This window comes from Aptenodytes forsteri, unplaced genomic scaffold (assembly GCF_000699145.1).
Source record: "Aptenodytes forsteri isolate BGI_AS27 unplaced genomic scaffold, ASM69914v1 Scaffold150, whole genome shotgun sequence".
NCBI classification, from domain to species: Eukaryota; Metazoa; Chordata; class Aves; order Sphenisciformes; family Spheniscidae; genus Aptenodytes; species Aptenodytes forsteri.
Window position 1 is genome coordinate 563,836 of NW_008795693.1, and position 15,891 is coordinate 579,726.

The window sequence follows — 15,891 nt, forward strand, 5'->3', positions numbered from 1 at the left end:
TTCCCTTCCGCCGCGTCCGGTGGCCGCGGGAGCGGGCGTGCCGCGGCTTCCTTCCGCGTCGAGCTCGACGGCTGCCCGGAACGGCAGGGCGGCCACCTCCCGTCGACGTGCCCCGCTGCTCGTTTCGCTCCTGTCGGTGGGGAGGCCCTCCGGACGCCCTTCGTTTGGAGGAGGCTGGGCAGGCGCCGCCCCGCGCCCTCCTCAGCAGCCCCCCTCCGCGCAGGGCGAGCTCCGCCGGCGGGCGGCTGAGGTGGTACCCCAGGGCAGGCTGAAGGCAGGCCGCGCGGGCCGCTTGCGGCTAATTCGCCTGTGCTGTTGAACGGTCACCGACACCAGTGCCGGAGTCGCGCTGTGCAGCTGCCACCCTTGGTGGAGGTTCGGGTGGTAGCGATGGGCGCCCGCGCCCTCCGTGCACGCAGCGCCTGGCCTCCGCGGCTGCCCGTTTCATCTCGCCCGCTGTGGCACAGGCTGCAAGGCTGCCGCAGCCACCGCGGCAGGATCCGAAGCTAATGCTGTCTGCCATCCCCGGAAAGAACAGCTGCTGAACAGGCTTTTTTGGGAGAACGGCTCTGCTAAAGGCCTCAGCGGCAGTAGCTGGACTCTCTGGCAGGGGGACGGGATGAGCAGCGTCATTCCTTACAGGGCAGAAGATGGTGGCCCAGGTAGATCTACCCGATGAACTGAACCTGGTCATGGAGTCCCTAGTTGGATCACACCAACCCACGTTCAAATCAGCACACTGTGCTGCAGTTACGCCTCTGGTATTAACATAGTCGCTTCTGTGTGGGTGAACGTTTAATTTCCCACAAGAAACATTTCCTGCAGTTACTGTCAGGTTTTTGTTATACATCAGGCTTGTTATACCATTAGAGCAGACAGCATATTAAACTGTCTACACTACTATGCAAGCTATCATCTAAGACCAAATTGGGCTGACATTTATAGTGTGTAACGCTGCTGCCGTCAAACTTCCCCCAGGGCGCGCCTGCCTGATTTCCCTTGGGCTGCACAGGGGCAGGGAGCGAAGGAGCCTGCAGCTGCAAGCTCCCCCCGGGAACACGGGCTGCAGCGAGGCAGGGCTAATGAAACGGGCCGCTGCCTTGTCCTACCTGATTGCGCCTGAGCTCCAAACCAAAGCCGAAGCTGGGCAGCGGGCTCCGGCGGCAGATACAGCTGCAGGACCATGCAGAACTTTACGGAAGGGTCGGCATCGACCCCAGTTATGGCCAGGCATTTTTCAGACTCGTGTCGCTGAGGAGGAAACTTCCCGCAGGAACTCTCACTTGCAAAGTAATTTGGTCGAGGAACACATTGAGAAAAAGTCACCGATGGTGAAAAGCAGAGCACTGATGTGACCTGAGTGGGGAAGCTGGACCCCTTACAGCACATGCGGCGTGAATAAAATGGGAGACGCTTGGTTAATAGCAAAGACAGACAATAGTAATAGTTCTGTTTCCATTTATTAATGCTGCCAATGAAAACCTACATGTCTGTTTAATAGGCTTTGGATACAGATTTTAAAGGAACTCGAGAGCTCACAAATTATAAAAAAAAAAAGCACTAAACGTCTCATCATTTTTCCATTTAGCTCATACAGACTCTACATCTGCTATGTAGATATTATTATTATTTAATCTGCGCCCACCGCCCTGGTCTTCAGGGTTCCCAGTTTTATTTCTCATTTGCTCCTGTATTTGAGCAATTCAAGTTTACACATGTCTCAAGGTTTAGACTGCTGTTGTAAGGCAACTGCAATGTGAGTACTACTCATCACATACGGTGTCCTTACAGGAGGCAACAACAACAACAAAAAAACCAACAACCATGAGCAGAATCTTACATGTAAAGGCAAGAGAAAATTAGAAATTTAAGAAGGATAATGCAGTTCAGAGTAAAATATATTAGCAATACTCTCATAATTACATATCTTTTCAATATTTCACCATCAGTAATAAAATACATTTATAATCTGTCATTATTATTAAGAATGTAAGTATTGTACTAGCACTCTACTGGTTTAAAAAAAAATACGTATGGTTACCAAAAAGTTACTTTTTTCCCCCCTTCTCCAGTAGCCGCACTGTCTCCCTTGAGATGTAGACATTCTACTAAAGTACAATTCTGCAATTTTGTAATTATTTTTAACATCAAACGGTATTAATTGGCACAGATTGGATTAGCTTTTGCACACAAGGCACAGTAAACCCAGGTTCACGTATTAACTTCATAAATACAGTATTTCTCACTTACAGATACGTTGCAAAGCTACAGAATGGAAACAGCAGTTACGTTCTTTCGAAAATGTTCAACGCTTTTGTTCTTGAGTTGTTACATAGTCCAGATTTCGTTTTCAGATGACCTATCATTGATACTCTACGAAGGAATTATCACGTGGGGAAAGGAGGGTACGAGAGACTGCATACTGAGGCGGCCTTCACCAGTTACATATTCAAATCATCCCAGAATTTCAGAAAAACTAGAACTGTGAATTTCAGATTTCTGTATTGGGCTGGCCCCAGGGAAATGTAATTCCGTGGGTCTTGTCACTGCTGTTTATTAGAAGATTTACTTATGTCACTTCTTTAAAAACAAAAACAAAGTAGCTTTTACCACATTTATAACATTTTAAATTAACCCTTATCCTAAATTCTTTGCCAAAAGGAGTTTTGGTATCTGGACAACAGCCTCTTCTAAAACTGATACCCGTATGCTGAAAAATGTTTAACCGAATGTCTGTTTTGGCAACATTTTCCCACAAATGTCTAGAGGGACCTATGTCTAATTCTGGGCTGTTGGGAACATTCACCTCTCCTGGGTTTGGATGTGCATCCTGCCCGCGTCCCTGTTCTACAGCAGTTTGAGGCTCAAACAGGCGTGCATCATCCAGCTCTGCTCTGGTTTCCGTGGAGAGGGTTTCCACCAAAATCCTCTTACGTTCAGTCTAGTGTTGCCTTACCTTATGCATTTCTTTTCCAATACTTGCTAGTTAGATTTTAATTTCAGTTATAGCCACATAAGCCCAAAGCAACTCCATTTCATTTCAGTGGAATTATCCCGGATTTACTCTATGACAGTTTTGATCAGAATAGGATCTCTTTTTTTTTTTTTTCCCTGGACAGACCTGGTTATATATTTCACATACAAAATACTGGTCTGTCTCATCGAGAAGGTGCAATTCTTCTCTGGCTCCTAGTGTTTTCATAATGTAAAAGCTGTAAAATTGTATCAGTGTGGACCATATTTGCTATGGATGAACATTGTTTCCCAAGTCATGAGAACTGAATAGTGTTGTTTTAAATAAATTAATAACAGAGAAAGGAATCAACTGCCAGCATTTTCTGCTGTCATCAGTCTACCATCTATTGCATTGTGCTACTACAGACAAACCTCATTTCATATTGGTTCTGCTAAAGAGAATGATACTATCAAAATTTCTGATACTGTAGCTGAGAGTAGTCTCTTGTGGAATGGCTCAGTCACCTGCTTGAGTATTACTTGGTTTTGTCAGATTAATTTATCATCCCTTGCTTCATCTGTTACCTGTGAAATCAATTCCTTAGAGAAATAGTAATCAGCTTTTCCATCTGGGTGGATAACGTAGCCTCTGGCTAGCCTTACAGAAGGGCGGTATGCCATCGCCTCCCCTAGTCGCATAGCTTGACCTGCTGGAAATGCAGAGCTTGGTCAGTTTTTCCTAAGTGTCGGGATTTGTGCACATCTCTTACATACCACCTGCACACACATTAATACTAACCCTTCCCCAGTTTGCACTGCGGAAGTGCGGTGAGTAGGAATCGCCAGAAAAATCCACCTGGTCCATAGTCAGCTTCTTTCATCCCTTCTGGAAAGACAGTGGGTAGGAGCAGACTGTGTGCCAAATTAACTGTCCCGGTGCATGTTTCACGGTCTACTTGCAACTTCCCAAATGTAGGAAGTATACTTGCAAGGGACGGAGGAAGAAAGCTGAATAATTGTGCCAGTTGTTCAAGATGCTTTAGAAGTTAATATGAGCAGCAGAAGGAAAAGATTAAAACAAATGCGCTGTAGAAATGACTCCTACAGATTATTTTTCTTGGCGTAGCTATTTATTTTGTTCTTATTTACATAGAAATAACTGTTTGGAATTTATGATTTCAAAATGGCAGAAGTGCTTATTACAGTCAGATACTGTTTCTGACTTTCATTTCACCTCTTTTCCTGCCTTCGACAGGATGATGTATCAATGGTTTGTGTCAAGTACACATTGTCTGACTTTCTCTAAGGGTTAATTGTTTCCCAATATTTTCATATTCCATGCATCACTGTTAATGGAAGAAAACCACGGATGGGGGCACCACAGCATATTTTGGGGGTTAGTTCTCTTCATTTCTACTTTTATTGTAATTTGTTATCTTGTTTGTTAGCTGATTTGAGAAATGAAGAGTAACATTTTTGCCATCACATTTCTTAGCACATTTTGTCAAAGATTTATTACACAATGAAGTAAGCAGAATGGTAGCCATAAAAAGAAATCACAACTCTATTTCACAGAACATAGCTTATGGATTATTTTCAAGTAATCACTGCTTATAATAACTTGGTTAAAAATACAGAATACCACGTAGCACATGGCTTTTGACAAAACTCTTAAGAAGGAGCTTTTAAGAGGCCTCATTATGAATGATCAAAGTGAAAATGAATAGCCAGCATAACCTATTTGCTGAGATTTGACAAAATGGCTGGTTTTAAAACAAAACAGTAGAGAACCTGCCATAAGGACAGTTAGCGTTGATTTAGTGCTCACTCCCCCCTGATCTGGCAATATAATGAATGAAGTCTTGAGGTCCTAACTTCGTTTACAAAATTACTGCAGCAAACATGTCATGACATGATAGTCCCAAAATCATGACAACAACATTTGTGCGTGCCTGTTTAGGTAGGACCTGAACAGTGTTATAACCAGGTTACTGAACTTCCCCCAACTTGGATTCCTTCTGAAGTCATAGTCATGTGAAATTAATTGGTTATAACACCTCACAGTTTCATCTGTGAAGAAGGGAGTGGGTGTGCTAGAGGTTAATGGGGACAACGGAGGGAGCACTAACCCTTCCATTTCCATTGCCTGGTTCAATAAATGCTCTTGATTGCAAACTGGTAAGAAATGAGAGCTCGAGCCCCCATAGCTATGAGCCATGGCAAGATGAAACTATAGTACAGAGAAGGAATGACTAAGGTTACAACACAACTTGCTGGCAAGGATTTTGCTACTGCAGCTGGGCTATATAACAACAGGTTTTGTATTTTTTTCCTTCATAATTTGACTGTCCCACCTGCCCCTAAAATAAAACTTGGCAACACAGAGAAAGCCAGTTAATTACCTCCTCCCCACTGCTACTTCACTGCTGTTACTGCTGGTGGTGCTTTTGCTCCCATGTTTTCAGAAGATCAGTTGCTAGTTGTGAGATGTGCTGCCAGGCAAACTTGATGTGGGTGGATTCCACTGTGCGGGAACAAATAGCAAAACGTAGCACAAACTTCTCTCGCAGGTGGCACGGGACCAGATGAATCTTCTTGGCCTCAGTTATGCTTTTAAGAAGCGCCTTATTTAGTTCATTTGAGCCCTGAAATCATTGTAATTCAATGGATACGGTGATGAATTTCAGAAGCAAGTTTGGAATATGTAAATCCCACCAAGCAGCCAAGCCCAAGTACCACCAGTAACACGCAGCCACTTTCTCATCTCTCAGTGCTTTGCCATCAAAGGATTACAAAAAGATGACAGCACAAGAGATAATTTTTCAGCCACAAAGAGATTTATGGATTAACTGGGGTTTAGAAGCAGTGTTCACACTGGGCCATTTGTGATAGCTGACTGCTTTTTTGTGACCTAAGGTCGTGAGCTATGTAGCTTCATGTAAAAACATTCATTATTGCATCCATTTCATTACACTTTTCTTAGATCTAATCAAGCAAACGTGGGAGGACATTTGCAATGAACTATACTAACATCGGTAAAACAAACCTTCCAGTCTTCACTTAAGCATGGCTGCTGTGAGAGAGTCTCTTGAATATGAAGATGGAAATCTTACCCTTGCTTACGAAATAGTTAAGGTAATGTATCCCTGGCATAAGTAAGTTTCATACTATCAGTAGTAACCCTAAAAAAGTATTTGCCTCAAGTTCTATAGGAAGTGTCCACCACAGAACCCTACAGAGTGGGTTTGGGGAGGGGGATTTTAAAAATGCGGTAAACTGACCCTCCCACTGGAAGTGAAGAGTCTTCTGCATTCTGGGAAACAAAGATATAGATATAAATGTTAGATATCTTGCAGAAGGTCAGGGGGACTCTACATGCATGCAGTATTTAATTTTATCCCCTTCTAGTGTACTCCGTTCTCCTTGTGCTCAAATAGTGAATGTGAGGATTTCCCTTAGAGCAGCTGTACGCTCTTAATATCAGCTCTCAAAAGAAATAGGACTGCACGGAGGAGTACTGCTTCTTTTGCAGGTTCAGCTAATATTGCATCAACGGTTTTCCTAGTTCATGTCCATCAGCATTTGAGAATAAAACAAAAGATGTCATCAGATTTTCAAAAACGGTAGTAAATTGCTTTAAATGAAAACAATGAAAGAAGGGATCCCAAAAATCTTGGGATTTTTGTCTGATTTAGCCACACAGGATGAAGTGCTAGCTGCCTATCTTTGACAGTCTTTGTTACCCAAATTAAAGGAACCCATCTGTCTAACTTTTATAACAGCAGACCAAGAGATGGCTTCAGCTTTGCTGGGCAGTTTGCTGTAATAGCTTAGGATATACCATGTTGATCTTGAGAGCTATAATTTTATTTTTTGGGGAACTATCTCAGCTACTTTAGCCTTTACTCTTTCTATTACACTGCTGGTAACACAGAATTGCGAGAGATGCTAGGAGTATCTGCACTTTTACCGCAGTGTTCCCTTACTGAACACTGACTGCGGTAGAAGAGTCACAAATGGACAAACCCGTCTGTTCAGCAGCGGTTTTGTTACTGTAGCGGCATAGGTCGTCTTGAAAACATCCATATCAGAAGACACGTTCTCTCAAATCTGCGCAGTTGTGACTTGCCTGCTTAGCCTTTTCCATATAAAAACAAAGCATAAGGGAGACACAGTTTCCCATTAGCACTGAGGATAAATGTATTATTCTTATGGCTTTGAATCATATTAGAGTTAGAGCTGAACCTTGTTCTGACTTAGGTCAGTTGTTAGGGAATTTGGATGACAGCCTGAAATTCATGGCTTAGCCTTAGTCTTGTAGGAGATATTTATGCAACTTCAACGCTCCTAACTAAGAAAAGGACCAGCTTTGGTGTTTTGCAAGTCCCCACCCATTATGGGTCAGTCACTGATGACAACAATATACTGCTTTCTTATCAAAGGTAATCCATCATTAAAATGATGATCCTTGCCTCTAATACGAAATGCATAGCACTAACTTTTAGGCAATACAAGCGGTTATATGATGTTAAGTTAATGCCCTTGGCAGGGGTGACGGGAGGGAGGAGAAAGATTTATATATCTTTCTTCTGTTCTACTCTCACAGCTGCACCTAGGGGCTGCTGTGACACTCAGGCACCACATCAAATTGAAGTTAGTGGTGCCTAATCCTCTCCCAGAGCTTTGAGAAGCCAGCAGCCAGCTCTGATTGAGTCTGTCAGCTTCAATAAGACAGTATTCCTACCCCCTTGGAGAAATGACTAGCTTGACTTATATTAATCTGCAGACATGACAAGGAGACCAAAAATTAACCCTTTGGCATGCCACATTTGATGAAATAGTTATAATATGAAAGTCATAGATTATTAGTCCATCTGCTCAACAATGTGAAAGGCAAAAAATTAAAAGTTACAGCTAAGGAAAAAAATTAAAAAGGATTTCTCAAGAACAAAGGAGGAAAAAAAAATCATACTTTTACAGCTGTGCAGCATTACAGTTCAAGTCCCCTGTCCCTTAGTCCTACTGTAACTACATAAAAGTTACAAGTATCCTACTTCTAAGATGCATTTTAATACGAATTACAGAAATCACGGGAAGATTTTTGAAAGAGTGATTTAAAAAACAAATAAAGCTGCAAGAATAACTATAAAACGCTCTTCATTTAAATGCTTGTTAGTTTTGTTTTCTTTTTTTGGACAGGGAAGGCAAGTGATGAAAACGCTGCTGTTTCGACATTGGTTTTCAGCAGAATCACGCCTTTAGTCTACAACTTGTCCAAAAGTTTCTTAGCTAGGTGTCCAATATTTACATCCTATTGTAAAATTGTCTTTCCTTGTAGATCTGATTTATTCCTCTGGATCATCAGGGACAGGAGATAAGATGTAGGTGAATCACTGGTCTGATCAAAAGTGACAATTCCTGACAGATGTAGGTGAACCACTGGTCTGATCAAAAGTGACAATTCCTGTGTTGCTATGCTCTATTTCACCAGGACTGTTCCTTTAAAGTAAATGTAGAGCACTGACTAACAGCTGTCTCTGGATCTGCGAAATTTGTGTTTGCTTGTTCCATGTGAGAGAGCAGACTACAACCAACATCTTGTTATTGAGCAATAAAAGCCACAGAACCTATTCCTCAACATCTTTTAAAAGTTCTTGTTAGGAAAAAAATTATATTCATGTTTCCACTTACTGGAAAAACTCCACATTCTGTAATCTGTCTGATTTCCTAGCAACAGATCCTTTTTTTTAAATTTTATTTTAAACAACATAAATCCACACAAAACCATTTTCCTATTCCAGATGAATTCACCATTACCTTATTGTTAAAGATTTGTTAGCTCCTTCAGCCAATTGCATCAAACTAAGGTAAGTGGGGCAACTGAATGAGAAGAGAATTTGTGAAAAGTAGTAATACCACCCTACCCAAAAGGAGAAAAGATGTGCTTGTGAGCCTTCAGGAAAGCTAAAAGCTCATTTAGGTATCATGTGAACTAGAAAACACCAGTGCTGTTATTACCATTATTGCTAGGTGTTCACATTCAGTGTCACAATCCAGCCCTTTACAGAGACTTTAGTTGCAAGCTCCTCTATTAAATGCATTTTTTACCTAAAACAAGACATTGATCCCCTTTTAATGTCTCATTAAACAAGTGAACCCTCCCAGCTACTGCAGCTCTTATGTTCTGAGTGTAGTGAGTTTTCTGCTTTCTGTCAGGCAAGGTCTCTACGTCAATGAACCCGGCACTTACACAGATTTTGGGGAATGAAAGGCTAAGGGGGGGAAAAGGGTCATGTTCAGCAAAAAAAAGCAGACCGGGGCCAAGGGCAGTTGGGAAGCTGGCCTTCTATGCAACCTGTTCTTACTCATATCTTGCTCCAATTTGCCCAGTCTGACTGTACGATTTTATAAATGAAAATGTATTCTTTAAGGAAAACAGCAAAAAAGTGTTTGCTACTCTAATCTTCATCCATGATAGTCATTTTATATATATACACACACACAATTGTATATTAAATATACACACATATAAAATTAACTTGACGAGAAACATCTAATACACGCATATACACTAACACATCATATACAAATGTCTAGGGAAATATATTAAAACAATCATCTTCATCAAAGCCCATCAAGCATAGAATATAACAGTCATTTTGTATGACTGGGTAGACCATTTGTTTGCCTTGACTATGTATTTCCATACCCTAATATGCTTGAATTTCTCTTAAGCATTTGATTAATTTTTAACAAAATTTTCTTAAGCTTCTTTCTTTAATCTGCTTTGATCTAGATGAACTCCCCTTACTTTCCTTAAAAAATAATTAAGTATATTAGCTACAAAGACTATATTCAATTGCAGGTTATTGTATTACTATAAAACATGACAGAAGAAATAGGAGGTCTTAGCTGCCTTACCTTCAGCCGAAAACAGACTAGTCCCAGAACAACCTCAGCGCAGGTCTCAAATCTTTCATCCTGAAGGACCAAATGTTCAAATTGATGCGACAGCCTGACATGCTGAGAAGAGAAAGATAGTATCTACATTGTATAAATTTGATTCATCGGGAGAAAAGATGTGCTAAATTGTTTCCATCCCTAAATTCTTTTCTCTGTTCCCTCTTCTGATATGTGATAATATTCACATATCGCCATCTGTTTATGTTAACTTACATCCCATTGATGACTTCCAGAGACCATATTGAGCCGTTACTATACTAGTAGCTCAGTCTATATTAGGCAGTACTAGTCTGTTTCTTAATGAAACATTTCGGCAGTTTTATAACTGCCATGATACTATATTAATAGTAAATAATTGTAATAATTCTTCTTTAGGTTTTCTACCACTGTCAGTTTTGGCTGGGAATGGCTAGAGTCCAAAAGTTATTGTGGGGAAAGGGGGAGATGCACAGATACAGAGAGAGAAAATGATCACAATTCCAGTGCAAAACAAGCTGGAAAGATACACTTTTTAGACTAGTTCACTTCATATGAGAATAACTGTGAAGAAGGGGAGAACTTGCTCACTCTTCTGACCTGGGTGCTCAGGTTCAGTTGAAAAGAAAGGTGATGGCAGTATAATCAAGCAAATGGATAGCACATCTCAGCCAACCTGTTTAGAAGTTACTGGGGAAAAAAGAGTGACATTGGACACCAAGCCAGAGCAATTATTTTGAAGCATAGGAAACCACTGCTCTTCCAAAATCAAACAAATGGGAAAAATACCAACAGGCATACTAACAACCAGCTGGGAAGTCTTAACATCAGTCAGTGGTGCTTGCATACTCATACCACGTTTCGCTTTCTCCCAAACAGAAAATGTATTCAAAAGCACTTGGAAAAAAAGAACCTGTATCCTCATCTGGTACCTGCAGTACCTTATCCAGTCCCCCTCTCACTGGCTATCATCAGTTTAGTACTCACTACCCTAAAAAAAAAAAAAGACATAATAGCAACCAGCTATTAGAATTACAGTTTGTCTTCATGCAATAGTCAGTCTGCACCAAAAATTATCAGCAACATCTAAAATGATGTTTAAAAGTTCCTTAACTTCTATGTATTTGTGATTGCAAATTCTACGACATGTAGAAACTCCATGTCTTTTCCTTCCTTTGCACTTTGCCTTTTTGCAAGTTCAAGGACAGATATCAAACAAAAATGAAACATTTCACTTTGGGCCAGGGTTAGATGTGGAATGTTTCATCTCACAGGAACTTTTTCCAAAAGGGCAAGAACAAGGCAAAACAGAAATTACAGAAAAGTGGGGGAAAAGAAAGGAAAACACATTTTGCAATCTTAATCATAGCTTTCTGACGTTTGTTTATTTCTTAAAATATAAAAACATTGTTTACATTGAATCAAAACATTGATTCAAAACCTTCATATTGGGCATACTGGTACCCCGTGCAACCAGCCAATCTTCCTCTCTGCTGTTTGTTACATCCCTTTATCGTCTCCCTCTAGAATTAGACTGAAAGCTCTTTGAGTCAGGAGTGAGACCAATAAAATGCCCAATCCTGTCCAAGGCATTTGAATGTTCTGCTAATATAAATAGCATGAATTTACAGCTATGAAAATTGACCAGAGGTATACGTATACATACAGATACTCGTATGCATAAGTGCATGGAAAACGTGTGTGAAATATGCACACGTGTTGTAATGATCTTCTACTGTCTCCTCCTATCCTCATGTTCTATAGCCTTAACCAAGCTGATGTCTTTGACACAGCTCGGCAAAATTTCACATGGCATATGCTCGGTCTTGGAAATCAAAGCCATAAAAAAAATCACATTCAATGAGATGAGAATTTCACAACTGTTCCGCTGAATGTAGTCACCAACTGAATTTAATCAAAATTTACGTGGGTAAGAACTGAATAAAACAAAAATTTAAGACTTGGCTTACTGCAAGTAGTTCGTACAAGAAAACTCCGGACCCATGCTGTACCTTTTATAGCAGGTATTTATGTCCACTTTTTGCACTAAAGACTTTTTCGGGACTTCGAAAGAAATAAAAGCAAGGAAAAATAGAGAATATTCAGTAAAACACAAATCAAAATTCTGGAAGTATTTTGAATTCATGTCTGGATGCAAGTACTTTTATCCCTAGCGAGTCTTAACAAGTAGCAATAATTTGTAAAGCCACAGGGGGGCACCAAGTGTTTGAGATTATACAGAACTGGAAAGGCGAGAAAGCGGAGCTTTACCTGACATTTCACCTGTAAATAGCTTTGCTTAACACACTTACCCAAGGCCCTGCACCTTTGAACCATAAGCTATTCTCCTGGATGCTTTTACCAAGATTGTTGCAACCAAACATAATTAAACCAAATAAAGTTAAACATTACTAAGCCTGGAAGTTCAAACTCTGTAAAACCGAAGGGCTTTTATGTATCACACGTGCCTCGCAGCGAGCCCAAGACCTGTGCCCACGCTCTGGATGCGGGCATGGCAGTAACTCACAGTGCTTCAACTTCTCAAGACAGGCAGGTAAACTGTGAAAATAAAGTCCTGTTTGGAGAACCACAGGCACTGAAACTAAGGATAGGAAAGGAGGAAAGGTAAAAACCGACAGGCTGTTCTCAGTTTTCTGCTGAATGTGTACATACCAAGCCTGACCTATGGATATTTTAACCCTCCAAATGCTTTTCATTTTGACATTTGTGTCATGCTATGTCCCTAGCATCATTAACTTAAAGCTGATGTTCAAATACTATTTGACCTTTAAAAATTATTTTATTTAACTCTGTTATATAATTTAACAAAAGAGCAGACGTACACAAACCAACTCACGTACTGTTTCTAGCAGTATCATTTGGACAATCCCTTTATCACGTGGGTTCCCAAAGGGGAATCACATGGACTGCGCTAGTGGCCTGAAAAGTCTTGGTATGTAGGAACGGAATACCAGTCCTTCTCTTCACAGTGAAATTTAGCGGATTGAAGAAAAGAAGCTCGCAAGGAATTTTTGTGTATCACTGTCTCTCAGGTAAATAACCATTGCTCTTCTACAGTAAGAAGGGAAAAAAGAAAGGGATCCAATTCATTTGGTTATTCAGGATTAAGGGAAATGTCTTACATAATCACTAATGGGAGCAGTAAACCTGTGAGGCATTAAGATGTGGTCCCTATTTAAAAAAATCTGTATTTGTGTATGTATACATGTGAATATAAGTATATATAACTATAAAATATAAACATAAATAATATAAATACAAAGGCTCCTGCATTGAGGTGTTTAAACTGAATTTTTATTTTTGGGCAAAGCCTTCAAGAGCTAAAATAGTTTTTGATTGAAGGGAGCTTCTCTGAAGCATCAGAGTATATTAATGTGTATATGCGAATAAGCATACCTGCCTAGCCTTGATCGCTTCATACTTTTCCTCCTATAGGTTTCACCTCTCTGCCTGCCTTGGCTCGCATCCCACTACACTCTGAAGGAAAATGCTGTCAAAAGAGTCTTCTCAACAGCCACTTGGACTGTGCCACTCCCCAGTTGAAATGCTATCTCTGGCATTGCTGTTCTGTACAGTTCCAGTTTTTTGGTCTCTGCTGTTAATTTTTAATGGAATTCATTATCCTCGGCAAAGAAAGAAGGATGCGGTACACTGATTTCTTCTGGTCCTATGGAGGATTCATCTGAGTCCAAATATTCGTGGGGATCACACACAAAAACATTAACTGCTAAATTTCTCAAATTACTCCTCAGCTCTTTGAGAGGACTTAGACTGACAAAGGAGTAATATATGGTCAAGCAGTTTACAAACGGGCCATTTGGGTTTCACATTTATACTGACTCTGAGTGTTTGGAATCGGTCCAGAAGACTATTACTGTTACTGGTTTTGCCCTCTTTGTACATCTCCTCTGTGGCTTTGGGACTTACCTCCAAAATTTATATTTTTCTCTCCCCACATCCTTCAGAAATGACTGTCCTCCCCTTTACCACTGCTTTAAAACCTATACTTTGCAGTTGGTTAATATTACATGTTGTGTGGGAAAGGAGTGCATAACTGGAAGGTTTGGAAAACAAAAGTTACTGTATCTAAATCCAAGTCACACAGTCTCATGTCCCAGGAATATTTTAGCTCCTAAATGCCTTCCTCAGTACAAGCAAATGCCAGGTTGCAGTGGTTATCTCGTAATTTTGATGCAGACCTTAAGGCTGCAAACATAAAAACCATCTTTTTCTGAAAACATACTAATAAAAGAGAAAAAAACAAAAGAAAAAAGAAAAAAGAAAGAAAGAGACAAATAGTTTTTCTGAATAATAAAAGAGAAAAAAACAAAAGAAAAAAGAAAAAAGAAAGAAAGAGACAAGAGACAATCTGTGGCAGTTTACATCCAGAAAAAAAGAAAAGTTTGTGCAGAGATAGTTGCAGCTGTCTTTGGTCTTCCATATAGAAGCTTGCTAATCGCACAGCAAATAGGGCGGCTTCTTAAGGTTATACAGTGGTTTTTCCCTCTATATTATGTCAGAAGCTCATCACTGTTGAAAATCTCAAATCACTTCATAAGTAACACCTGGCTGCACAAAAGAAGCCTAACTAGAAGTCTATAAACACTGGATAAATCTTCCTACAGTTTTCTATGACTCAGGAGCTGAAGTGTCTTTTTTTTTCTAGACGATCACAGCCTCTATATTGGGATTTGTATAAACTCAGAAAGGAATCGAAACCCTGGGTCCCAAATCACTCAGTAAGGCCAGCCCTGCATCTGAACAGGCATGCCTTAGCTGCTATAGTATAGCATGAACAGGAATGACATGCCCTACACACAAGTATGTTGACATATGAAAACTACACGGTGTACGACTGCATGCTACATCCCAAACGTAGGCATCCCCTTCCCCAGGTTCCAGCCCAAGGAGCAGTTTCAAACCGCTGCTCTTCTGCCTGACGCTGTCTACCTGGCCCCTTCCCTGGGGCAACTCCTTAGTAACACAACAGAGGGAGAGAACTTCTTCCCGCTTCCCCAGCTCCAGCCACTCCGCTCTCCACTTGGAGGCTGCAATACCTGCTTCTGCCGCTGTTTCTAGGTCTCTTCTCATTGTACCTATGTCTACTCTACGACCCGCTGTAATAAATGCAGCTTCAGAAATAGTTCTGGCAACTACGGGGCTTCACTTAAAACACAGCCAGAAGTCCCAAGTGCACAAGATACAGTACCAGCTATTCTCTTCAAGGACTGCCTTTGCCAGCAATGGGAATAGAAAAGCTGTTATTTGCAAGACGCTACATGTTTAAAAGAAAGCAACTTTTCAAGGCCAAGCGCTGGGACAAGCAATGTTAAAGTGAAGTTAACACGTGACGTTAAGTTCCAAATTACTTTTTGTTTGGAAACTTGTCTATAGGTTTGAAGATAGAAGCCGGTGTCAGGCCGGTTTACATACTTCATTACTACACTACCAAAAGAAAAGTCATCACAATAAATCTGGAACCAAGGATAATTCCCGAGAAGAGACGAAAACGGGCAAGATATGAAACACATTTTAAAATGTTATTTTGCAGCTACTTATATAACTTTACCAACATGTCTGCAAACTCGCAAGAGATATCTTAAATACTGCTAGAGGAGGGAGCAAATGAAGTGCAATTATTTCTTGAAATGTAAGTTCAACAGAGAATGCTGGAGATAGAATTGACTTTTTTTTAAAGGTGCTTTGGAACCCACTGAATTTAATCATCACTCATCTGGGGAGGTGGGGGTGAGGAGAAACTAACTTAATGGTTCCAGTTTGACAGATTGTCCTGGTTTCGGCAGGGATAGAGTTAATTTCCTTCCTAGTAGCTGGCACAGTGCTGGGTTTTGGATTTGGGATGAGAACAAAGTTGATAATGCACCGATGTTTTAGTTGTTGCTAGGTAATGCTTACACTAGCCAAGGACTTTTCAGCTTCCCATGCTCTACCGACTGAGAAGGCTGGAGGTGCACA

General features: G+C 40.7%; 1 protein-coding gene across 1 annotated transcript in view; it reads right to left on the reverse strand.

Moving 5' to 3' along the window:
* Window positions 1-5,384: 5,384 nt before the first annotated feature.
* Window positions 5,385-15,891, reverse strand: part of DDC (dopa decarboxylase) — a 54,831-nt gene continuing 44,324 nt past the window's right edge. Inside the window, exons 12-13 of the mRNA XM_009282900.1 lie at window positions 9,877-9,978; window positions 5,385-5,600 (exon numbers count right to left, since the gene is read on the reverse strand). Coding sequence (XP_009281175.1) covers window positions 5,385-5,600; window positions 9,877-9,978 — 318 coding nt within the window. The remainder of the gene's footprint in view (window positions 5,601-9,876; window positions 9,979-15,891) is intronic.